The sequence below is a fragment of the Crinia signifera genome, chromosome 5 (assembly GCF_055691185.1).
Source record: "Crinia signifera chromosome 5, ASM5569118v1, whole genome shotgun sequence".
Lineage (NCBI taxonomy): Eukaryota > Metazoa > Chordata > Amphibia > Anura > Myobatrachidae > Crinia > Crinia signifera.
In genome coordinates this window covers 79,927,540-79,953,656 of record NC_139221.1, presented here as the reverse complement: position 1 = coordinate 79,953,656, position 26,117 = coordinate 79,927,540, and the positions used below count along the sequence as shown (strand labels likewise).

General features: G+C 43.8%; 1 protein-coding gene across 1 annotated transcript in view; it reads right to left on the bottom strand.

The window, feature by feature from the left end:
• Positions 1-26,117, bottom strand: part of SLC35D4 (solute carrier family 35 member D4) — a 121,886-nt gene that overhangs the window by 10,252 nt on the left and 85,517 nt on the right. Inside the window, 1 exon segment of the mRNA XM_083187522.1 lies at positions 6,992-7,056. Within this exon segment, the coding sequence (XP_083043648.1) occupies positions 6,992-7,056 (65 nt within the window).

The following is a 26,117-nucleotide window of genomic DNA, read 5'->3' as shown; positions in this document are numbered from 1 at the left end:
AAGAGGCATACACACAAGGAGATTTCAGCCCCATTTCCAATTGCTCCATGTGTATATAGTGATGGTGAAGGTCCACGTGCCACTATCGCCCGCAGGGAAAGACAATCGCAGGGTTTTGCCAATAAACAATAGGCAAAACCGCACTCAGCAAGGAGGCCAGCGTGGGCCCGTGTGTATGCAGCTTAACACACACACACACACACACATTACTTTACCCACTTCTTTAGATTGTAAAATACACATTCACTCCTGGCTCTTAGATGCCTTAATACATTGTGGCGATCTGCATCCGCTGAGCAAACTAGCACTGACTGCGCTCAGCATATTGTTGTCTGAGGAGAGAGCTTCTGTTTGAAGGAAAGCTACCCCCCTGGCACCAAGGGCAGCATTGGCGGCTCGCACTCAGCCCAGCGGAGCCTGCAAGCAGTGTGCAGGCATGAAGAGCACATCAACAGGGTAAGATAGGGAAAGCTTGCCACCACCACGGACCCGCTTTACGCTTTCCTTAAGGCATGTAAACATAATCATAACCAACAATTTTTCCTACAGGTGACCACTCAGTGTTTAATTTATATTTATTTTATCTATTAATTGTATACATTTTTTTATTCTTCTATTCAGTGGCGGCTCCTACCTTTTTGCTTCAAAGGGGTTGCACTGCTCGGCACCGCTCCCTTCCCACGGTGCATGGTCACAAATAGTGCACATGCATGCTTCCAATAGGAAGCCTCTGCATTCACTCTGCTTATTGAAGGTGGCAGATATTTTCTGTAGGGGCTGCAGCCCCTAGGTTAAAAAACCGCTACTGCTTATAATCATATTAATTTCACTTCATACTCAACTTTTTCAACTTTTAACCAAGCGCTCCTCCCACCCCTTTATTTACATACTATACCTTCCTACCACCACATGGCATTTTATATAGTATACATTAAATCTGTAATGGGCATTACTGTGTGCGGCATAATGTGTAATTGGCATTAAGGTGTGTGGTATAATGTGCAATGGGCATTATGGTGTATGGCATAATATGTAATAGGGCATTACGGTGTGGGGCATAGTGTGTAAGAGGCATTATGATGTGGGGCTCAAAGTGTAATGAGAATTACAATGTGGGGCATAATGTGTAAGAGACATTATGGTGTGTGGCATAATGTGTAATAAGCATTACGATGTGTGCTATAATGTGGAATGAGTAGTACAGTATGTGGCAAGGCCACCCGCCTTACAATGAGGCCACACACCCTTGAATGGACACGCCATAGGTATGCGGAAATTCTTTAACTTTATATTTTCAACCCTTTTTTTGGGGGGGGGGGGGCTTCGGGGGGCATATTTTTACTGTTTGCTCTGGTTGCCAAATTGGCAATAAAAAGCTGTGTTTGTATTACCAAAATGTGTGTGTGTGTGGGGGGGGGGGGGGGGGGCAGGGGGGAGCAAAATTTCTAGTTATGCTACTGACTGTACTGTGTTTACTGTAGCTGGGGGCCAATCAATGTTCCCTTTAATTTTACGAAGGCTGTGGGTAGCAAAAGATTTTGGATGTGCAACTTTGGAAGGAAATTTTAATTTTTGTGCGTTACTTTTATATATATAACTGGAAAATGATGTTCAGCATTTGTGTTAACTTTACTTCAAAATGATATTAAACATTTAAACATTCAAAACACAGCACACAATGTAGTTAATGGGTGAAACACACATTAATTGAGTCCACAACTGCAAAAAGGGACCACTGCTGCTTTGTGCGCTCTGTTGTAATATCTGTGCGCACGCTTGTCGCGCACAGCTTAGAGGAAACACTGGGGCCAATGTATTTTTTTTTTTTTTGTGGGGACTGCTGTAGAGAATATTTATAAGTTAGAAATGTCCTATTTGTATTTTTCTAGTCCATTTTATAGTCAAAACTCACCAAATTTGCAGTGCACTGCTGGTACACCAGAGGTGAAGCAGATATCAGCTCTGCCTCCCCTCTGTGAAAGCCATAAACTGTCTAGAGCTGGGGTGAGCCACCATGTAGCCAAAAAATACTGCAAAAATCCCTTTTATAATTTCTTTTTAAGAATGCCCCTTCTGAATAAATACATTTCTGAAGTACAGACACTCAACCCTCATCAATCTAGTTTCACGTGTGTGCCAGGAACACCTTATGGAAGGCATTACCACCAACCATGTACATTGTAGTGGCTAACCATGGTTGCTTAAGGATAGTGACCACAGCATCTGTCCAGAAAAGTCCGTGGTAACAGACAAGCCTCAAAATTCAATACAGGAAGTACCAAAAGTATATCCAGCATCATGCACATATACACGCACACATACAGTAAGCATAAAGTCTGTTTTTTTGTGGATTTTTTTCACTCCCCCACTGCCACTAGTAGCAGAGATGTTCATACTGTGTTCATTCTAGCACCCTGCACCTTTCAAAACCTGTGTAGTTCCTCTGTACTGCTGGGTGTCATTGTCTGCTGTGAGGTCTATCACAGTGGCGGATTCAGGGGGGGGGCACCCGGGCACGTGCCCCCCTGTCATTTATTTTGTATCTGAGGACCAGGGCTTTCCAACGAGCCCAGCCCCGTGTCTCTAGTCCCCCGGGAACCGGAGATATTGCCTGGCAAACCTGTAACGTTTTTTCCCCATAGGATAATATGGGACCCGTCAATTCCAACCCCCACCCAGTTCCGACGCTGGGCCTTCAATATGATACCAGGCTGGTCCAAATCGGTCAATCGGTTCCAGAGATAATGCGTGTAAACCGAATTTTTTATTTTTGAAATGTAATTTCATGGCTGTTCATGATTTTGAGGGCAGATTACTCTGGAACCAAACGTTCCAGTTTCACTGGACCAAAATCATTCAAAGCCAACTCAAAAGTTCTTCAATATAATACTTGTCTCATGTAAATGGGTCAGTTGGTTCCAAAGATATAGCCGGTTAAATGAGATAACTGGTTAAAGGGGGGAGGGGTGGTTTTCTCTCCCCCTCACACCAGAAAATGCAGGGACTAGGCTGGTGTAAAAGGGGCCAACCTGGAAATGCATTTTCTGGTGTGAAAGGGGTATTATTTCAAATAGCCGGGACCTGCAGTGCTCTGAATACAGCCAGGCTCTGCCACTGTCAGTGGCTATCACTTCTGCCTGGCGGCGGCTGTCCCCCATTTACCACGAGCATGTATTCCCCCTTGGCAATGAGCATGTAATCCCACATGGCAACGAGCATGGAACCTCTGGCAATGAGCATGGAACCCTTGGCAATGAGCATGTAGAGAAGCAGCACTTATGTAGCATAATTTTTAATAGGCATTATGGTGTTTGGCATAACACATAATGGACATAATGGCGTGTAACTTAACGTGTAATGGACATTATGGTGTAAATGTTTAATAAGCGCCTTTGGTGGACAATGTCCCTGTTTATGAAGTGTATTGTGAATTTTGGCTTAATCTGTGTGGCATTATGTGAATTCTGGCTCAATCCATGTGGCATTATGTGAATTTTGTCTCAATCCGTGTGGCATTATGTGAATTTTGGCTCAACCCATGTGGCATTATAAGAATTTATGTGAATTTTGACACAATCCATGTGGCATTATTTGAATTTTGGCTCAATCCATGTGGCATTATGTCAATTTTGGCTCATTCCATTTGGCATCATGTGTAAGGGGCAAGTATAATGGGGTCTAGTATTTTGTTGCATAATGTGTAGATGTTGTATATGGTGTTGACACGCCCCCTGTTGAGTGGCCACACACCCTTTTCTGGAGCGCGCCTTTGGCGCGCGCACAACTACATCCTTCACTTTTGTCGCCATGGTGGGCCTCCGTACTTTAAATGCCAGGGCCTATTTTTAATTCCATTCCAACCCTCTCCTGCCGCTCTCTTAACATGTACACTGGCACCATTAACACCGCCCCTCCCCCACCCAAACCCTTTTTTATCATGGTGCCCCCCCTGTCATTTTATCCTGGATCCGCCCCTGGTCTATCACATTGTGGCCTGAATCTGTACTAAATGCACCAAAGCAGACAGTGACACCTCAGGCAGGAAAAAGGAACTGCATGGATTTTGAAAGGTGCAGGATGTTAGAAAGAACACTGCATCTCAGCCCTAGTGCTTCCTGCTTTGACTCTGTAAATATCCTTGCTGCTATAGTACATCTCCCCAGTGTAAAATGACAGTTAGGAGCTGGTTGGTTGGTACTTCCTAGCTTTCCAATTTATCTGGCGACAAGTCTTAGTAAATAGACAGCTAAGTACTAACCAACCTGCTCCTGCCTGATATGCTAGCGGCTGTTTTAGAAAAATGATAGTTAGGAGCTGGATGACTGGTACTTTGGACCTGATTCTGGTTGACTCGCTAAGCAGTGTAAATTCTGCCCCCCACCGATGTGCTCACATTCCCGATGCATTGCGAATGGATGTTTTGCATAAACATCCATCGGCAAGGGTGCATATGGGGCCAAATCATTCAATGGTCGCGACCATCAAATGATATTTACCCTGTTCGCAAATATAAAAGTGTCTTGACTGACCTATACTTGGGGCGTCCGGGTCTGAGAATGGGGCAGGCACCATGTGGCACCATATGGCATCAGTCGCCCACCCCATGCGAGCACCCCCTGTCTGCCTTCTTCATGCCATCCCTGTGAGAATGCCACGGCAACTGTGCAAGTCAGCAATGGAGTCCGAACAGCGGCGCTGCACATGCGAATGTGCGCAGAGCGTAAACATCGGTCCACGGTGCGAATATGCAGGGGGCCGATCAGATCAGAATGATCCTCTTTATCTCCATCTACTTCATCTCTCTCCAAAGTTTAGTACATAATAAACTTGTTGATAAATGGGCCCATTTCTCAACAAGTTTATTATGCGCAACAAGTTTTTAAATTCACTGCATAGGATAAATGGTGCTACAGCCAATCAGCTCCTTTAGTTGGGAGCTGATTGGCACAACATCATTTATAAAAAAAAAAATATCTTTATATGAATATGGGGGGGGGAGGCAGTGAGGGGGGTTCTGGTATATTTAATAATAAGCCATGGGTTGTGGAAGCACTGATGTATTTTCCATCAGTAGTTACAGTATATTATATAAATGTATAGGATGGAAATAAAAGGTCACATAATTGTGACTGTTTCACCCTTGGGTATGTGCACAACATGAGCTCATTAAGTCACTCTGTGGTATATTCTTACATTATTTATAGAAGATAATTTTTTCATCCACTTAATGATATATAAACCGCTAATCCTTGAAGTGTCTCCCTATGCATCCTTTCTCTGTCAACCCCCCTTCTGTGTGGTGACGGCTGTTTTTGGTTGGTCATACAGTACTCACTGTTTGGGAAACTTGCCTGTTTATCAATTTGAAATAAATACACCTATTATTTGAGGTGCTTATGGTTCCCGTGTTATTATCAGGAGTGCATTTTGCATCTTGGCTGTATTTTGTTTTCCTCTTTGCTACCTACTATTATAAAGGTTTCAGTGCGATGTTAAACCAAGATATTTGGTGTCTGATACAATTTTCTTATCCTGTCTCTATGACCAGGATGTGCATGTAATTCATGTTTGGAAAATAATAAAAATAGAGGGAAAGAATAATCAATCACGCATTATCACCTTGTGTTGTTTGTTTATTTAGCTTCCAAATATGGTTTTCAGCTTCTTCTTTTTTTCAATACCTCACTTACTAATACACTAGAAAAAGTAAATGAATTAGCAAATAAAACAGGTGTTTTTTTCCCAGTGTGTGCCAGTCTCTGACTTCCTGACGCTAATACAAAGGCCCATTCTGACACTTTTAGCTAACTCTTTGGAATTTGGAGTTGGGTACAAACTGCCAAGCAGGGCTTATAAGCTTTCTGTATTCCACTACAGAGAGGTTACTCAAAGGGGATACACAAAGACTTGCATACTGAGGTTAGCACAACTGGGCCAAATCTGCGGTTACCCAGCATCCTGCTGGGTCTTCCTCACCAGTTTTATCAATGATAAAAAGCTTCCAACGTCCACAAAACACAAGAATGCAAATAAATGCATTTAAATCTGAAACATTATCTACATTAAACCTTACAGAAATGTTTCAGTTCTCTATGATTAGCAAATGTGTCTTCAAAACTAATAAAAACTTCCACGGAACCTAGAGCTCTTACTAGTTATGAGGTTGGAATTACTGTGATTTCAATTGAAAGGTATACACATGGTGCATGCATGCATTTTCATTTAAAAGACTAGACCATAAATGCATCCTTTCCTGGATTGTGCAGAAGATCCCGAATACCGGTCAACTGTTCAGGACTCTTGGATCCCTGCACTTCCTCAGAGAAAGGGGTGTCCCTGGGGCTTGCTAACTTGGTAAACTGACAAATTGTGACCCCGAATGACAGAAATTTACAGCAGGGTGTGGAAAAATCACCACACTGCCCACTATAAGCTCCTAAACAGAAAGTCAGCAAATGTGGATAAGACAATACATTTATCGGTTTCCATAAATGCTGACAATGACTGGGGACATAAAAGTCAGACACCAAACAGCGTCAGCCAAGAGCAAAAGTTTAGCTTCCGCGAACAAAGCTATGGTATCCAACCTAGCACCTATAGGGAGGCCATGAATACCCCCAGTGGGTGTGTATATAACAGGCCAAGGGTCCAACAACAAGAACAATTAGTATAGGCAACAAGGTGGGCAGCCCTGCCTGGTGCCACAACCAAAAGAGAAATGACTGGGATGAAAATCCATTAACTGTAAACTGTGAGGAACCCAAAAGCTGCACCCAAGGTAAAAGTATAGTACCAAGCCCAGGAACATGTATTTTAGGCTTAGTGACACTTCAATCCTCTTTGAGTCTTAATTGAAAGATTTGAGGATTGCAATGATTAAACAGCATAGATCTAGCAGTACATGCAGATATTTCCCACCATATAACATATACACCAACACTGCTAATAACCATACAGTCAGCACATTCAGCTTGTTCAGCAGAGATCTTACCACATAGAAAGAGGAACATTCAGGGATATTTCAAAGACAAATAGAGAGGCGACTGCTGTGAGAACCTTAAAAAAAAAAAAAGAAAAACAAAGGACAGAATATTAATTATAATATCCATATAACACAATTTAAATTTTGTTATAGAAAAAGCAAGCAAGGTAGCATTGAATTTAACCCTTTGAGTGCCAACATCTATATGAGATATGTGCAGCGCTGTGCAGCTTGGCGGGTATGTGTCCCCTGTGTGATAAATGTGCTGTCCCTGCTTATGTTGCTACCTACCTGGCTGCCGCAGCGACCAGTGGCGCCGCCGATGGCTGCCTAGGCGCTGTTCAGCTCGGCGGGTTCATGTCCCCTATGTGATAAATGTACTGTCCTGCTTATATTGCTACCTACCTGGCTGCTGCAACGACCAGTGGCGCCGCTGATGGCTGCCTAGGCGCTGTGCAGCTTGGCAGGCATGTGATCCCCGCAAGTGATGTCTTAATGCTCTCAATGTAATGCGTTTAATGTCTCAATGGAATGTGTAAAATGTCTCAATGGTATGCATGTAACGTGTCGTCGTTCCCCCCCCCCCCCCCCCCCCCATTTCATCCCTGCTGATGCTGCACTGTAATCCACAAAAAATTCCTAGTGTGCGCAAGCACACATGGCCAATAAAGTTGATTCTGATTCTGATTCTGATTCTGATTCTGAGATGCGCAAAATATCCTTTAAAAATGCCAGCGACGCTCACAGTTGTTATTTAAATTCAAATACAATATGTTGTGTAAAAAAAGATTAATCTTTCCTATATAAGGTAACCATTACAGGTCATTATGATGAATAAAAATACTTACCAATTTTCACAACTATTTTGACAAATCCACTTGGCAGTCAAAGGGATAAGCATTTACAGATATAAGAAAAATGGTTAATTTATGGTAACCTGTACTCCTGATCTTACAACCACATTATTATACCATTAGCTGAATATGGACAAAACCGAACTTATTATCTTTCCCCCACCCAGAGCTATGCCCCCTACTAATATATCTATCACTGTTAACAACACCATCATCTCCCCCGTTCCCCAACTCCACTGCCTGGGTGTCACTATCGACTCCTCCCTCTCCTTTGCACCCCACATCCAAGCCCTGGCCCATTCTTGCCAGTTCCAGTTACGCAACATTGCTCGCATCAGGCCCTTTCTCTCACAGAAGCTTATCATCCACTCATTGGTCATCTCACGGCTTGACTACTGCAATGCTGTCCTCACCGGCCTCGCTGGATCCCAATTGGCTCCTCTCCAATCTGTCCTCAACTTTGCAGCCAGGCTTATCTTCCTCTCCCGCCACTCTAATTCTGCCACTTCCCTTCAACTTGCACTGGCTTCCATTCCCCTACAGAATCCTCTTCAAACACCTCACACTCACATACAGGGCCATCTCTAATTCCATTGCTCCATATATCTCTAACCTCATCTCCATTCATACACCCTCCCGCCCTCTACGGTCGACAGACGACTGTCGTCTCTCCTCCACCCTGATCTTCCCATGCTAGATTACAGGACTTTGCCCGTGCTGCACCCCTTCAGTGGAACGCACTCCCTCGCTCTATTAGATTCTCCCTGACCTTGCAAAGCTTCAAATGGGCACTGAAAACTCACCTATTCATCAAAGCATACCCTTCCACTGCATAAACTAGTCCTGCATAAACAAGATGGTTCTCCGACCCCTTGCCTGTTTACATCCTGCTATCTAGCCACCACCCACTTGCTAGCACCTCTTTTAATCAGTCTGTCTCCCCTTCCTACTAGATTGTAAGCTCCTCCGAGCAGGGCCCTCTTCCCTTCTGTTGCTAAAGCCCTCTTCTCTTCACATTCCACTAACAGCTCTCCTATACTCAAAGACTTAGTGACCATCTTCGTCCGCATACTCATCTACATCATTGGCCACAAGCATCTAGATGTATGTTGATTGAGTCCTTACTACTTATATTCAAGCTGTACTGTGTATTGAACTGTGGCACTCTTTATTTGTACCCTATTTTTGTTATTTATTCAATGTTATGCCAAGTTTTGTTTCCCTGTACTGTTCCTTTGTATGGCGCTGCGAAACACTTGTGGCGGCTTATAAATAAAATTATAATAATAATAAAAATAATAATAAAAGTTGCATTTATAATTTTCTTTCCCTCAAGCCAGGAGGTGGATTCTACTTGGTCCAGAGAGGACCTTCAAGTGCTTTTCTATGGAAATAGGAGTGGTACTTAAATAAAGTTATGTTTCTGCAAGTAGTATAATAGCTTCCATACCACTTCAGATGCCTAGTTTGCTCATTTCTGAAATTATTTTACTAATTTATTCTTGTTGTTGGAGCTAGTTATAATAATTAAATATAACACACATAAAAAAATACCCCATAGTGTCTGTACTGCATAGTCCTTAGTACCCCTACAAAAAGTAATCATTGGGACCTTTCCAGTGCTGTACTCATATTGCTTAGTACCCCTACAATAAATAAGCATTGGTACCTTCCCAGTGTCTGCACTGCATATTCCTTAGTACCCCTACAAGAAGTAAGCATTGGTACCTTCCCAGTGTCTGCACTGCATATTCCTTAGTACCCCTACAAGAAGTAAGCATTGGTACCTTCCCAGTGTCTGCACTGCATATTCCTTAGTACCCCTACAAGAAGTAAGCATTGGTACCTTCCCAGTGTCTGCACTGCATATTCCTTAGTACCCCTACAAGAAGTAAGCATTGGGACCTTCCCAGTGTCTGCACTGCATATTCCTTAGTACCCCTACAAGAAGCAAGCATTGGGACCTTCCCAGTGTCTGCACTGCATATTCCTTAGTACCCCTACAAGAAGTAAGCATTGGTACCTTCCCAGTGTCTGCACTGCATATTCCTTAGTACCCCTACAAGAAGTAAGCATTGGTACCTTCCCAGTGTCTGCACGGCATGTTCCTTAGTACCCCTACAAGAAGTAAGCATTGGTACCTTCCCAGTGTCTGCACTGCATATTCCTTAGTACCCCTACAAGAAGCAAGCATTTGGGACCTTCCCATTGTCTGCACTACATTTTCCTTAGTACCCCTACAAGAAGTAAGCATTGGGACCTTCCCAGTGTCTTCACTGCATGTTCCTTAGTACCCCTACAAGAAGTAAGCATTGGGACCTTCCCAGTGTCTGCACTGTATGTTCCTTAGTACACCTACAAGAAGTAAGCATTGGTACCTTCCCAGTGTCTGCACTGCATGTTCCTTAGTACCCCTACAAGAAGTAAGCATTGGTACCTTCCCAGTGTCTGCACTGCATGTTCCTTAGTACCCCTACAAGAAGTAAGCATTGGTACCTTCCCAGTGTCTGCACTGCATGTTCCTTAGTAGCCCTACAAGAAGTAAGCATTGGGACCTTACCAGTGGAATCATGGTAAGGTAAAAGAGTGCAGTGATCTGCACTGTGACGATTCTATATGGAACCTAAACGCAGCACGACTTTTGCCTGTGTCAAGTTTCCCGGAAGAAAATAATTTTTGCCGGAGGGACTACCCGAAAAATAAAATATAGAGAGATCACAGAGTAACCATGAACACTGAGTAAGCATGTAGAAGTATATAATAGGAAAAGGTGGGTATGCACATGTGTCCTCATACACCTAGAGCCAATACACCATACGGCGTGGGATGCCCATATGACACAGCTGTTTAGGGGGGATGCAGTTACAATCCTGGCGGTCGGAATCCCGTTGTTCAAAATCCCGACCGCCGAAATCCCAACACTTTCTCCCTTCATGTCCACGACACCCATAGAGGGAGAATAAATTAGTGTGCCGAGCATAGCGAGCCCGCAAGGGGGGGCGATCCACATCCCCCCCTTGTGTGGATTTTGAATGCCGGGATTCCGACCGCCAGGATTTAGTACCATTCCCGTTTAGGGAGGTGTAGCCTATACAGTCTCTTCATCAATCCTGCGACCTACTCACATCAGAAGTGCAGTGATAAACCACGTTGTGTATTACAGGTACTGTACAGCGGCTTTAGCCACACAGCAATTAGGTTTAAACAAGTACAAAGTTGCAGCTGAAGCACAAATGGAACTTAGGGCCAGATGTATCAAGCTTCAAAAAGTGATAAGGTGGATAGTGATAAGCAACCAGATCCTACTGGTCCTTTTCAAGTCTGTAACATGGCAGTTAGGAGCTAATTGGCTTGATACATCTTGCCCTTAAGGGGTGTACATATGGGGTGATTCTTCTAAGTGATTTTGACTAAATCGTCAAAGTCGATTAAATTTGCCTGAATCGCCCAGTGTACACACAGCGGGCGATAGCGATGCGCAGCCCCACATCAACGCTATCGCCCAGCCAAATAGACAGGCAGGCAGGAATATTCTTGCTACACTGTATTTGGCCGCAGCTCCCGGGGATGGCAGGATGTAGTTAGCTGTCTCTCTGATGAATTAACTACATCTTGATACACATGCCGAAATTGCCTGGACTGAGTCCCATGTGTACACGGCTTTAGAGTGAGAAAAAATCCATGCTTGCTGCTACAGATATAGGGCCAGATGTAACAAGCATAAAATGAAGAGTGATGAACAACCAGCAAATCAGCTCCTACCTGTCATTTTCATACCCAGCCTGTAACATGGCAGGTAGGAGCTGATTGGCTGGTTGTTTATCACTCTCCATTTTATCATATTTTGAAGCTTGATACATCTGTCCCTTAGACTCTTTCGCACACAGATATACAACAGTCACACATCAAAATGATCAGTCCAATCTACCAAAGTAGTGCTGTCACTAGTAGTTTTATGTATGGGAATAAGAGAAACATTTTGGAGCACAAAAGACACATTTTTGAGCACAAAAGACACAAAAGTCAAAGGAAAGTGCCAATTTTCTACAGTCATCATACTGTATGTATTAAATATTTACATTGTTCTATATTTTGTGTATAGGACAATGTAAAAGGAAAGAAAATGTTATATCTGTGTTAAAACAAAGCCTGCAAAGAGTGGTGAGGACAGCAGAGAAGATTATTGGGACGGACCTCCCCCTGTAAGGGAACAATACTTAAGTAGGGTCAAGAAGCGAGCGGAGAAGATCGTGGTGGACAAACTCCACCCTGGCCATAACTTGTTTGATATTCTCCCATCAGGTAGACGCTTCAGGTCCATTCCTGCCAAGTCGTCAAGAACTGCAAAAAGCTTCTTCCCAACAGCTATTGAACAATGTACTGTAAGATACTGCTAATCTAAACACCTAACTGCTCTATCTAACCTTGCAAATTATAACATGTGAATTGTCATTTGTATGCACAACTGATGCAATGTATGTATGTCCTTTTATCCCTCTTGTACCATGATTGAAGCTGCACTGTATCCACAAAAAATTCCTAGTACACGAGAGTATACATAGCCAATAAAGGGATTCTGAAAAATATATCCAATAATTCATTAGTGGAAATCTCACTGTAACTGAACAGAGGGTGAACTAGGCTTCTGTGTCCTGGTGTGACTTCCTAACTAATGCCAGTTCACAGGATGAGTTCAAGAGAAATCATGTGCCTACTTGTTTAGGAAACACAATAAGAAAACTTGGCAAGCTAAACGCGAGGGAGTGATCTGACCCTAACTTTAATAAGGAAAATTGCCAGAGAATTGTTCAGACTTTTCCATTAAAATATTTGCACAATGGTTCCTTGAACTGTTGTGGGAGTATCTAGAAAAACACCATGTATTTTTATTTTTGCTCAGGAGAACCAATATTTTCATGCAGATACTGGCCGGATACATCAATGATCTCTCTCTGCGCAGAACATGGGAATGGGGTCCTGTTAAAATTGTATAATGCTGTATACCAGACTGCAAGTTCTTTTCTAAACAAACATTAAGCACTAGAACATATTCCTTGTATAGTTGGCAATAATTAAATATAAATTAGCCAATATTTCAGTATAAATAACTGATGGTAAAATACTGTAGAGGACAATTGGCTTAGAAACGGGAATAAATTATAATGATCTAATAAATACACCAATACGGTAACTATTATTTCTCACATTCTATGTGTCTCCATTTGGTCTCAAACTACTGGCAGCCACATGCTGATATAACGGGAGCCGGTAAGTTCATAAGTAGTCAGAGGACTTTATAGAGCGAGTGTTGAGGCCATACCCACTGCATTTGTGCTGCTAGTTAATGCTGCTTTCCCACTGCCTACCCGGGTAAAGACCCGTTTTTTTTAAATGGGTCTTTACCCGGGTAAGAGCCACAAAGACCCTTTCCCACTGCAGCTTTTAAACGGTAAATTACCGTTTAAAAGCAGTAAATGTCCCATTCACACTTACCCGTGTAAACCACAAAGCAACACGTTTAAACTCTCTAGTAAACCTTGCCTGTCATTAAAAACATCACATGCACCAATCATGTTCTTAACCTTTATTATTATTTCTAAATACCGTTTAAAACCCTTTCCCATTGCCAAAAAAACGGCTCTTACACGGTAAAAACACTGCTTTTTACACGGTTAACAAATACCGGTATTTGTTACCCGTGTAAAGCCTGCAGTGGGAAAGGGGCATAAGTCTACAGGTTGTGGACTCAAATCCATCATGTGATATTATTTGTCTTAATTATGAACCTAAGGCAGAAGATCAAGTCCTAGAGATCCTTCTGCACAAACAAGTCTGACACAAGTCTCAACAAAAATTATTCACACTAACGCTTTTTTTCAGAGGACTACATAAATGATAGAAAACCTTTGAAAATATACTCTACATATATTGCAGAGGTTTTGACAAATCTTTATGACGGTATGATAGATGAACAGAAGACACAGAAGCCCACTAAAAACAAAGAACATGGGAACAGATCAACATTATACTGAAGATTCAGAGACACTCAGAACGCAACGATTTCATGACCCATCATATTTCATATAATGTTTAATATTTTTTTTATAATGAAAAACAAACTAGTGAGAAAGAAGATAGAATAAATAAGGTGCATGGCCAGACACTAGGAGAAATGCTTCTCATATGTTCCATCTGATAAACAAGCCAGTAACACCTTCCAGTACAGACTACGAAATTGTCAAGACGATCAGTCATGACACCAAAACAATATGGCAAGCTAATTTGTTGTGGTTTTGGTGGCCAAATGGATGCTCAGCGATAGGAGGATGATTTTGGAAGAGAGAATAATCACTAGATTTATACGGCCTACACACATGCCGATATTAAGGCATTTTCTAAGCAACTTTGTTTAGTTTGGCAAAGTCGCTTAGAAAATGCACCTACATCGGTGTTTGTGTAGGGGCTATAGCGACAGCAATGCGCGTCCCGCGGGTCGCTGTCGCTGGCCAAGATTGGTGAACAGTGTCCATCAATATCGGCATCGCCAGGGTTCTCTCACCGGAGAACACTGGCGCTGTCCGATCGCTCAGCACACAGAGCTGACAGCTCGCTCTGTGTTTGGGAGGAGCAGAACGGCCCAACCTAGCATAGCTAGGTCGCCCTAAACACATCGGCATTTGTGTAGGGCCCATTAGAAGGGTAGGGCTACACTGTTACAGCAGGACACCAAATTAGCATAGTGGCATCAAATGTGACTTAAAGAGCCTGTTCCTGCACAGCCCTCCTGCATTATCCCAGATTCTGAGTGAGGGTGAGAAAATGTTGAAAAGAATAGGAATAGAGTCTTTGTTTATATCCCTAGATAAGATTTGCCTTCTGACTCCATGGAAAGGATAATAGTAGGCCAAATCTTGTTTCGTAGTATTGTTAAGGTAACATGGGGGGGGGGGGGGTGTTGGTAGCTTAGGTAGAACAGCACATCCCTGTCCTTAATCCAGTACTATGTAGTGTAACTTAAGCTGCAGTGAGTATTTGAAGTTTAGAGGGGAACCCCCAGCAGTATCTTATACTGTGACATTAGTTATGTCAATTTGTTTTAGAGCTCTACATTTCTGAATGGTAGAGGGGTTATGTCTCTAAAGGTTTGTATGCTTAGTTTACAGAACATTAGGAAGAACATCAATCTATATGAAGATTTACTAGTCCTATGCAAATTTATGCACCACATTTTTTTTTATACTTTGGTTGTATGAATGTCTGATACCTATGATGTACTACACACACATGTCTGATGAGCAACATCATAATAATACCGAGAAGATAACAAATTAAGCCCAGGAAGAACAGAAACATGGAATATCTGAAATACATATACAACCTGAAGTCAATGAGCACAGGTAGAATAGAAATTGCCTACAGAATCCTAGGTTAGATGTACCAGCAAGCAAGGTCCGCCACAGGCAACCCAACAAAGGCTAGAAGGCAAACCAAGTGAGGAAGGCAAGAAGAGAGAATGCAGATACCAGGGATGGCCATCGACCATCGATGATTCAAAATCATTGATGGTTTATGGCCGATGTTGAATACTTTTGGCATCGATGGGGAGAACCAGATGGTTTCACTACAAATCGATGGCATAGTAGAAACAATGTTTCCTCTACCTCCCCCATGGCAGCCATTACATATGGGTTTTTCCCTGATTGGGTAGCTTTGGAAAGGAAAAAAAGACTCCTCCTGTATAAAAGGCTCCTCCTCCTTCTTGCTTGTGTCTTTTTTTCCTTTCCCTAAAAAGCATGGGTAGCTGAAAGGTGGTGGCTTGCCCTGTGAAGTTTGGCTACAAAACCTCCCCTCATTCCCTCTGGGGTTATTGAGGGGAGAAAGGGTACCTGAGAGTGCCTGGGTCTCACGGGCCGCATGCCGTCCTCAGGTATGGGCGGCTACAGGCGGTGGCGTCCTAGGTGGCCGTGGGAGCGGTCATCTGTCCGGGTCCATCAGATAGTGAAGCCGGGCGGACGTCGGGGACACTCGCAGCAACATGGAGCTGCGATTAAGAAGGCGTGCACGCGCGGGAGGCGCCGGAAGATGACGATGGGCGCTTCAGCGTCACCTGCGTGGGAGCGCGCGTCCGGGAGCGCTGGACACGTGCACGCAGCGCACGGCTGGATGACGCGGCCGGCTCCGATTGGAGAGGGGCCGGCGCGCCAGTATATGAGCAGCAGCGCTATGCAGCTATGTCACCGACGGAGCTCCCAGCGGCGGCAGACGGAGGTCTCGTGTGGACGGAAATTGCCTCTGGGGGGTGAGTGTGCGCTCACAACGTGAGGGTTATGCCCCTTTGTTTTTGCCGCTTGACACTAAGGTATAATGTCTTTTTAGACTAGACTACCAAAAAATGGAGGAAGATAAGAGACAAGCCATACAAAAGTCGGGGTAAGCCACCATGAAAGTAGAGCTGAAAGGATTAAAGTATATACATGGATAGTAATGGAGGGCTTGTTTTGACAGGTCCGACAGCAGTAAAGATAAAGCAGGAAAAGCCAGGCATAAGAAACAACATGTTGACAAATGCCTGATGTGTGACAAAAACTTGCCAGACAAAAATGTGGGCAGTGTATGTGAGACATGTAAAGTCCCAAGGATCCCACTGTCACAAATGTCCGGATTAGTGGACATGCTTAAAACAGCCCTTACCGGGACTTTCGTGACCCAGGAAGACCTGGTGAAAGCAACCGGGAAAAGAGGGCGCTCCCGCATGAGTGAGGGAGAGTCTGGGGAGGAACCAGGAGTATCTACAGCAGAGGCTATAGAGGACACAGAGGATACACCAGTGGATAAAACTGAGAGTGACTTCAGTGTGGATATGGTGGAAAATTTGTTAGCCTTGATAAACAAGGCACTCAATATAGAAGAAGCCCCGGAGGAGCTTAAATTACAAGAGCTATTATTTAGAGACAAGAAGAAGAGGAATAAAATTTTCCCTTTGTCTCAGCCTCTAACGGAGATAGTGCTGGATGAATGGAAGCATCCGGATAAAAGGACTGTGGTCCCGGCTAAAATGGGGAAGATGTACCCATTCCAGGCAGATCTCACTACGGCATGGGATGAGCTGCCGAAAGTAGACGCAGCAATTGCGAGACTTTCGAAAAAAACGACCCTCCCTTTGGAGGACGCAAATAATTTCAAGGACCCAATGGAACGCCGTATGGAGCTGGGGCTGAGGAAGCAACACCTGATTGCAGGTGCAGCACTGAGGCCGGCAGCAGCCATGGCCATCACATCTAGGGTGACGCGAGAATGGTGTAATCAGCTGGAGGCAGACATGCTGGACGGCATAAGGAGGTCGGAGCTGCTCAAAACGGTGCAAAATGTGCAGTTAGCAATTGAGTTCATGTGCGAAGCATCACTCGACGCAATGAGATTAGCAGCTAGAGCCGGTGCAGCAGCAGCAGTGACCAGGCGGGCGCTATGGCTCAAACCATGGGCAGCTGATGTACAATCAAAGAACAAACTATTGACTCTCCCTTTTCAGGGGGACTACTTGTTTGGCACCCAGCTAGACCAGATCATTACAAAAATTTCCGGGGGCAAATCAGTGTGGCTTCCTCAAGAAAAGCAAAGTAGAAAGGCGCCTGGAAATAGAAACTTCAAATTCCAGAGTCAGGAATATAGAGAAGCGAGAAGCTACAGACCGGGCAGAGGGTACAGAAGAGGTACCTGGCTTTCAAGGGCGAATTTTCGGGCCCAAAGGGGCAGAGATAGCAAATTCGCCACAAAACAAAATATACAATGACGCCGAACCCCAGGCGGTTGGGGCCAGGCTGCTCGAATTTCAGAGCACCTGGGAGGTATCCACTTCGGACAAGTGGGTACTGGAGATTATACGACAAGGCTACAAAATAGAGTTCAAAGAGCGTCCAGGGTCATTCTTCACAGAATCTCCAATACCAAGGGATCCGGTGGAGAAGGAAGCTTTGCTGTCCAGCCTAAAAGAGATGGTACAGCAGAAAGTGGTGGTGAAAACACCGCAGTCACAAATAGGAGAGGGCTGGTATTCACGGTTTTTTGTGGTTCAAAAACCATCGGGGGGATTCAGGACGATACTGGATCTAAGGAAACTGAACCAGCTAGTAGAAGTAAGAACGTTCAAGATGGAGTCGGTAAGAAGTATATTACCAGACCTCAAGAAGGACGCGTACATGACTTCTATAGACCTCAAAGACGCATATCTCCACGTGCCCATTTGTGTCAGCCATCAGAAGTACCTGAGGTTTTCTATCCAGGGGATAAGCTACCAATTCAGGGCGCTACCGTTTGGCCTAGCAACATCACCAAGAACATTCACCAAAGTACTAGTGGTATTGGTGGCAAAGTTAAGACAAAAGGGCATAGTAATATGGCCATACTTAGACGACTTGCTAATCATGGCAGAAACAAGAGAACTGGCAGTGAAACACACCGAGGAGGTGTTACAATTCTTGACAATGCACGGGTGGTTGATAAACAAAAGCAAAAGTCAATTGGAACCGTCAAACAAGATAATGTACTTGGGGGTGATTCTGGACACTCAGGCGCTCCGGGTCACTTTGACGCCAGAAAGACAAAAAAAATTGATTCAGTCAATAAAACCCTTATTAGGGGAATCAGTAACTACAGCGGAAGCATGTATGAAGGTGCTAGGACTGATGGCCTCGGCGTTAGAAACCTTACAGTGGGCAAGGTTTCATACGAGGAAATTGCAGAGGTGCTATCTGACGCAGTGGAATGGCAACAACAAGGATCTGACCCAGCGAATTCGACTAACACAAAGGGCGAAAGAAGATCTGAGGTGGTGGTCAGACAGAAGCAGATTGCAGGCAGGAAGACGATTTCATCTGCCCGACCAGGTGGTGATAACGACAGACGCGAGTGGAACTGGCTGGGGAGCAGTCTGCGAGGGTCAGTCGTCTCAAGGGGTCTGGTCAACAGACGAGAAAAAGATGCACTCAAATCTCAAGGAGATGAGGGCAGTAGTGTGCGCATGCAGAGCCTTTCAGAAAAGACTGAAGAACAAGGAGCTGGTAGTCAGATCGGACAACCAAGTAGTGGTGTCATACATAAACAGACAAGGAGGAACACGGAGTGTAAGCATGATGCAGGAGGCCGAGAGACTGCTGGCCTGGGCAGAAGTACAAATACTAAGTTTAAAAGCAGTTTACTTGGCAGGCAAGGACAACCAAGTGGCGGACGGCCTAAGCAGGACCCTGTGTGTATCAGGGGAGTGGGGACTGAACAGAGAAGTCTTTGCAATGCTAGCAGAAAAGTGGGGCAACCCGGCTGTGGACCTCATGGCATCAAGGCAAAACAGGAAAGTAGAGAGGTACTTTTCAAGGTTCCAGGACCCACAGGCCGAGCAGTGGGATGCGTTAACAGCAACCTGGCCAAAACAACTTCTCTATGCATTCCCACCGTTCCCGATAATCCCAAGGTTCCTAAGAAAGGTGCAAAGGGAAAAGGCGACGGTAATCGCAATCCTACCAAGTTGGCCCAGGAGGCCGTGGTTTCCCCAACTACTTCGGATGACAATAGAGGGACCAATACAACTTCCAAGGAGAGTGGATCTGCTAGTACAGGGCAGAGTGCAGCAACCTCAACCATCAGCCTGGAATCTGAAGGCGTGGTTGTTGAAACCAGGACACTGCTAAAGAAAGGGTTCTCTAGTAAGGTGGTGGAGACGCTGCTTAAGGCTAGGAAGAAGAATACATCGAAAGTGTATTATAAAACTTGGCTAAAGTACACTTCGTGGTGCAAGGAGAAAAACAGAAGTCCGGAACAGATTTCAGTGATATTAGATTTCCTACAAGAAGGCCTGGATAGAAGACTGGCAGTTAGCACTCTGAAGGTGCAGGTGTCAGCACTAGCAGCGATGTTGGATAAAAGTATAGCAGAGGATAGATATATCCAAAGGTTCTTCCAAGCGGCAAAGAAAATAAGGCCAAGGTTTCATCAGCCGTTAGCACCATGGGACTTGAATCTAGTTCTCAATGCACTCACTAGAGAGCCGTTTGAGCCGTTACAAGAGGTCTCGCTTAAAATACTTACCTGGAAAGTGGCTTTCCTTGTGGCCATAACGTCGGCCCGAAGAGTATCGGAGATACAGGCGCTGTGGTCAGAAGAGCCATTTATGAATGAGTTTGAGGATAAAATAGTATTGCGGACAAATCCGCAGTTCTTACCCAAAGTAGTAACGAACTTTCATGTGAATCAAGAGATTGTACTCCCGTCGTTCTGTGGGAATCCCAAAAATGATAAGGAAGTTCGATTGAACAAACTTGATGTAGTCAGGGCCCTTACGATATATAAACAAAGAACGAAAGAAATCAGAAAAGATAAAAACCTATTCATACTTACAGAGGGTAAGAACAAAGGGCAGAAGGCGTCAAAAATGACAATTGCCCGATGGATTCGGTGCTGTATTCTAGAAGCTTATAAAGTGATGGAAGCAGAACCGCCCAAAGGGTTGAAGGCGCATTCTACCCGAGCAATGGCAGCTTCATGGGCGGAAAAGGGTGAAGCATCCATACTAGAACTATGTAAAGCCGCGGGATGGGCTTCGGTGCACACCTTTGCTAAATACTATAGGCTAGACGTGATGGCGTCAGCAGACGCAAAGTTTGGACGTAAGGTATTGTCTGCAGTGATATAAGAGTGTAAAAAAAAAAAAAAAAAAAATAAAAAAAATAAAAAAAAAGTTAAAAAAAAAAAAGTTAAAACAAAAATCATGTGAAATTATTGTTATGTTGAAATATAATTGCCCAACCCTGAAATGTGGAACTGCTTGGGTATGACCCATATGTAATGGCTGCCATGGGGGAGGTAGAGGAAATATCAGATTCTTACCTGATAATATGTTTTCCTCTACTCCACCATGGCAGCATAGTTCCCTACCCTGTATTTCTGTGCAACTAATTGTTTGTGTTTGAGAGCTAGAAACAAAGACACAAGCAAGAAGGAGGAGGAGCCTTTTATACAGGAGGAGTCTTTTTTTCCTTTCCAAAGCTACCCAATCAGGGAAAAACCCATATGTAATGGCTGCCATGGTGGAGTAGAGGAAAACATATTATCAGGTAAGAATCTGATATTTCTTTCTTTTTTTTTTTTTTTCAAGGTGTCGGGACACAAAGCATAGCTCCGCCCCTTGACAACCCCACCCCACATTCTGATTGGCCTTTTGGCCAGTCAGTCAAAGAGAATGGCTAACCAACTATAGCTAAAACTATCGATGGTTGCCTATCACATAGGTTTTTACTATCGATATCTGGATGCAGAATCGCCATCGATGGCAACCATCAATGGCGAATGCACCGATGGCCATCCCTAGCAGATACTAAATGCTACAGCATCTTCAGGAGGAGAGCTTCTGTTATGTGTTTTAATAAGATGCAACACCGGTAGTTAACAGACTTGTACAAACATGTCCATAAATAGCTACTCCTTACATATGATGTGACATTAGGTCATATTTATTGTGAGTAGATACTGTTCAATTAATTGGGGCAATCCTAATCCTTGATGTAAAAAGAACACACATTAAACAGGTTAAAGTAATTGTAGCTAAAAACTATTTTAATTAGGACAGCACGGATGGTGTAATGGTTAGGATTACTGCCTCACAGCGCTGAGGTCATGGGTTCCATTCCCATTATGGCTCTAACTGCGGAGTTTGTATATTCTCCCCGTGCTTACGTGGGTTTCCTCTGGGTACTCCGGTTTCCTCCCACAACCCAAAAATATACTGGTAGGTTAATTGGCTCCCAACAGAATTAACCCTAGAATCTAGAATGTCTGTGTGTGTGTGTGTGTGTGTGTGTGTGTGTGTGTGCATGTGGTAGGGACTATCGAGATTGTAAGCTCCACTGGGGCAGGGACTGATGTGAATGTTCAAATATTCTCTTTAAAGCAATGCAGAATATGTGTGCGCTATATAAATAACTGCCAATAGAAAAATAGTATATCTTACTAGTATTTTTATCAAATACCAATACAAATCCAAAGACAGTACTAGGAACTAAGCAAAATATACCGTAATAAAAGCCCCATAGCACCCCCAACTTCATTTTAATGTTCAGAAAGTCCGGAACACTGCCAACAGGAAAAAAGAAATGTAATTCATTTTCAAATCCAGATTGCAAAAACAAGATAAAGTGAATACCAGCTGGTGAATGCATTCAGTTCATACACTTTTAGCAAAAAGGGCAATTAATTATGCCCATGGGATGAATAAAGTCTCCGAGCCAAAAAGATCCAGTGCCTATACCCTAGATATGCAGTTTAACATAGCAAGGCATACCTACTGTAGAACATACAGAGGCACAGTAAGGGATTTCTGACTCTAGATCATAGTTGCCTATGAGACTCCATAAAAGAGCAGCAATCTCCCTCTCTCCCTCAATAGTCTAGCAATCTCCCTCATGTCACCTAGCCCACATTACACTGATAACGTTTTTGGGAAAAAAGGAATGAGAGATGGATACATTTACACTGAATCATCAGCACCATTTCCCAGCACTTTAGCATGTATAGTAGCTCTTACTAACTGCTTTGGGGCTCATCTACATTTGGATAAAAATCATTTTAAAAGATTCCTCTCACATGTAGCGGTACACACCCACGCGTCTAGGTGCCACGTTCACAATCTCTTTTCGCAATCTCTCAATATATGGAACTAGACACACCCTTAAAGTGGAGCGTGACACCCCCCCTCAGTGGGGCGCTGGCCAAATTTTTATTTCCAACTATAATCTCCCTGGAACTACTTTTCAAAAGTAGGAAAGTATGCTCTAGAGGTCCACCTAGGCAGTGACACACAAGTCAGCATCACAAAAGCTTTCTTTCTAGGCATAATTGTAGAATATAAATATATTACAGCATTCTTGGTTCAGTGACGAAGATGTGGGTCCAGCATGAACATAAGCCCCCTACTCCTTATATAAAATTAATGGACATCTTTTATAGTATTTGGTTCTTTTGAGAATGACTTAATGGAAAGTAATAAGGGGGTCTAATAAGCCTTGGAGAGAGATACAGTGTACAGATCAAAAGTGTGTGTGTGTGTGTATATATACCTATCTACAAAAACAAATGGGAGCACTCTATAGCGCATTTATCATGATAAAAGGTTTTTTTTTTTTTTTTTTTAAAGATCCACTTTATGAACAGATGATGGGTCACGTACCACAATAGGTGCTTAACACAGCCATAGTATAGACAGCATAAAAGACGGTGTTATATCACAGCTGTTTGTTGGAGCAGTTACACTCTCTCCTTAAATCGGCGCTAGGCCACGACCCCACACGTTTCGTCACGGAAACTGTATATAAACACACACACACACCTCCCAAGTTGAGGGAAAGAACCAAACCAACACTCACAGGTAGAAGATGCAAAAAAGAATTGTATTAGAAGGTATAAAGCATGATTAAAAAGGCATACATCGGTTTCAACTGGCAACAATCCAGTTTTCATCGGGGGTGCCCACAGGGCAGCACAGATGGTGTATTTAACACTTACAAAAGGGCGCCATTCCCGACCAGAAACATCCAGGCTGGAGCTGTCAAATCAGCACCACACTCAGGGGATGCGCTCAGCTGCAGTAGCAGCAGGGGGGTAGGGGTCAGTCTGGCGCAGGTTGGGATCGTTTTGTCTACAACATGTTGGTTGACAAGCATTAGATCGACACCAGGGAAAGGTCGACATGTTTTTAGGCCGACGTGGGTCAAGGTCAACATGGGTAAAGATGACAGGTCAATAGGTTGATACAAGCATTAGGTCGACAGTCAAAAGGTTGACATGAAGTTTTTCACCGGTTTTTACCCATTGGACACAGTATCCAATGCACCGCTTCGCTCGCGATGCTTCGGACACAGTGCCTCGCTGCGCTCGGCACACTATTTTGTTCTCCCACCGCACCTTATAGGATGGTAGGGCATGAAATACCGCCTGTCGGCACGTCGGCTCAAAAAACAGAGAAAAACCACATATCAACCTTTTGACTGTCGACCTAGACACTGTCGACCTAATGACCTGTCGACCTAGACCCATATTGACCGAGACCCATGTCAACCTAACTCTGTCAATCCAATGCTTGTCGACCAACATGCTGTAGACCAAATGACCGGATCCCATCTGGCGCATCATAGGGAATCCCTGTGACTAAGGCACTTGTACTGCGCTGTGACTGTGTAGCGCTGAGGGGAAGCAGTGCTGCGGTCGTAGATGGGATGTGGGGAATGGGCTAGCCAGTGATGTTGGCAGGGAAAGGTGTGCACGATAATGCTGACAGAGCCTGCAGGCAGCATTACATTAGACGGGAGTGGGTAGGATCTGAGAGGTGTACTGAACATGGAGCGCTTCCAGCCTGTCTGTCAAAGAACAACAGTTACATAAGATACAATGTAACAGCTATTTGAATAAATGTTAGGGTGTATGCTGTTTACGGATATGCACGATGGTGCCTGGGATGTGTACGACTGGGGGTTACAGTCCCGCTTGCTGTAGTAGTGCACATGTACAGTACCTTAGTGTACTACCCTTGCTACCATGCCCATGTATTGTATACCCTGCCTTTATACCCCCTATTCATGAGTCCAAAAATGGGCTACCCTTTGCAAAAAGTCTGTGATGCTAAGATTGCCTGTATGCTACTGCCTGAAATAACGATTGCATATGGATTGACCTGAGATGCTGTGACCTGCTGTTAAAAATAAACATCAAAGTCTTCATCTGAGTCCCCATGTCTGTGATCCTTGTCACAATATATATGTATATACATACACACGCACACACACACACACACACACACACACACGCACGCACACGTGTGTGTGTGTGTAAAAAAAAAAAAACACAATAGTGCAAAATCTATAAATATTATTTCAATAGTGGGTCCTTGTTTAAACATTCCATAGTGCAGCTTTATCCCAAAAAGACCGAATAAGGTCTTGCAATGTAGCTTGTAAAATATGAGGAGAGGGAAGTACACCAATGAATGGATATAAAACCAATTTACTATACTTCTGAGCAATGTCTTTTAAATATGGTCTAGTGTGTATACTCAATATCTAGCTTCAGCGCAGCGTTAATGACCCTTCCCATCTGCTGAACATGCAGGCCAATTTAGCTATATAGCCAAATGACAGGCATGTTCAGCGGGTCTCGATGACATCACTGAACTTATAGTTTACAGATATTGTCCGATTTCGTCCAGCCGCGGGGGGGCCTAAAAGGTGAGAAAAAATTTACAAAAACTCTGGCTTTTTATATTTTATTTTCACAATTTTACAACCTTTCTGATAAATGTAAAATATAGAAAAGTTATTGGTACTTTTTTCCTAGCACGGCGCCCAAATTTTTCATCTTATGGCATCTTATGCCATTGCATCGCATGCCATATAGCCGCATACGATACGATTTTTTATTGTATAAGCACCCTAATGGGTGCTTACAATGTTAAAAGCAGCCCCAATATGATTTTTAATTGTATAAGCACCCTAATGGGTGCTTACAATGTTAAATGCACCCCCACTATCAAAGCGAACCTGAAGTGTGGCGAGTGCAGCGAGCCCGCGAAGGGCGGCGGTACGCGTCCTCCGATCTTTTCATACCCCCACTATCCACGTCGGCGTGGAGTTGATTTTAGACAGTGTGGCGAGCCACCGAGCCTGAAGCGTGGCGAGCGCAGCGAGCCCCGCGTGGGGACGCGTATTACTTTATGTATTCCGCGTCCGCTCGCCACGCTTCGGGCTCGGTGGCTCGCCAAGCTATATAAAATCAACTCCACACAGACGTGGATAGTGGGGGTATGAAAAGGTCGGAGGACGCCACGCCACGCTTCGGGTTCGCATTGATAGTGGGGGGGCATTTAACATTGTAAGGACCCATCTGGGTGGTTGTACAATAAAAAATTGTATACCATCGCATTGTATGCCATACAATTTTTTATTGTACAACATCGCGTTGCATCGCATCGCATACCATATTTAGTCTTATGGTATACAATGCGATGGGCGCCGTGCTAGGAAACAAGTACCAAGTTATTTTGTAGTAAAACAAATATAAACTGTTCAGAATTTGAAAACTCCAATGGGTATTTACAAGCAGACACAAACAAAATCTTGGTTTACATCAGTCAACTACTGATGTAAACCAAGGCTCGCTTACGATTTGTGCCATTTTTACATACAATAAATCACATGCGATTTATTGAATGAAAAAAACGTCCATGCAGCTGATGCAGCAGTGGTGGG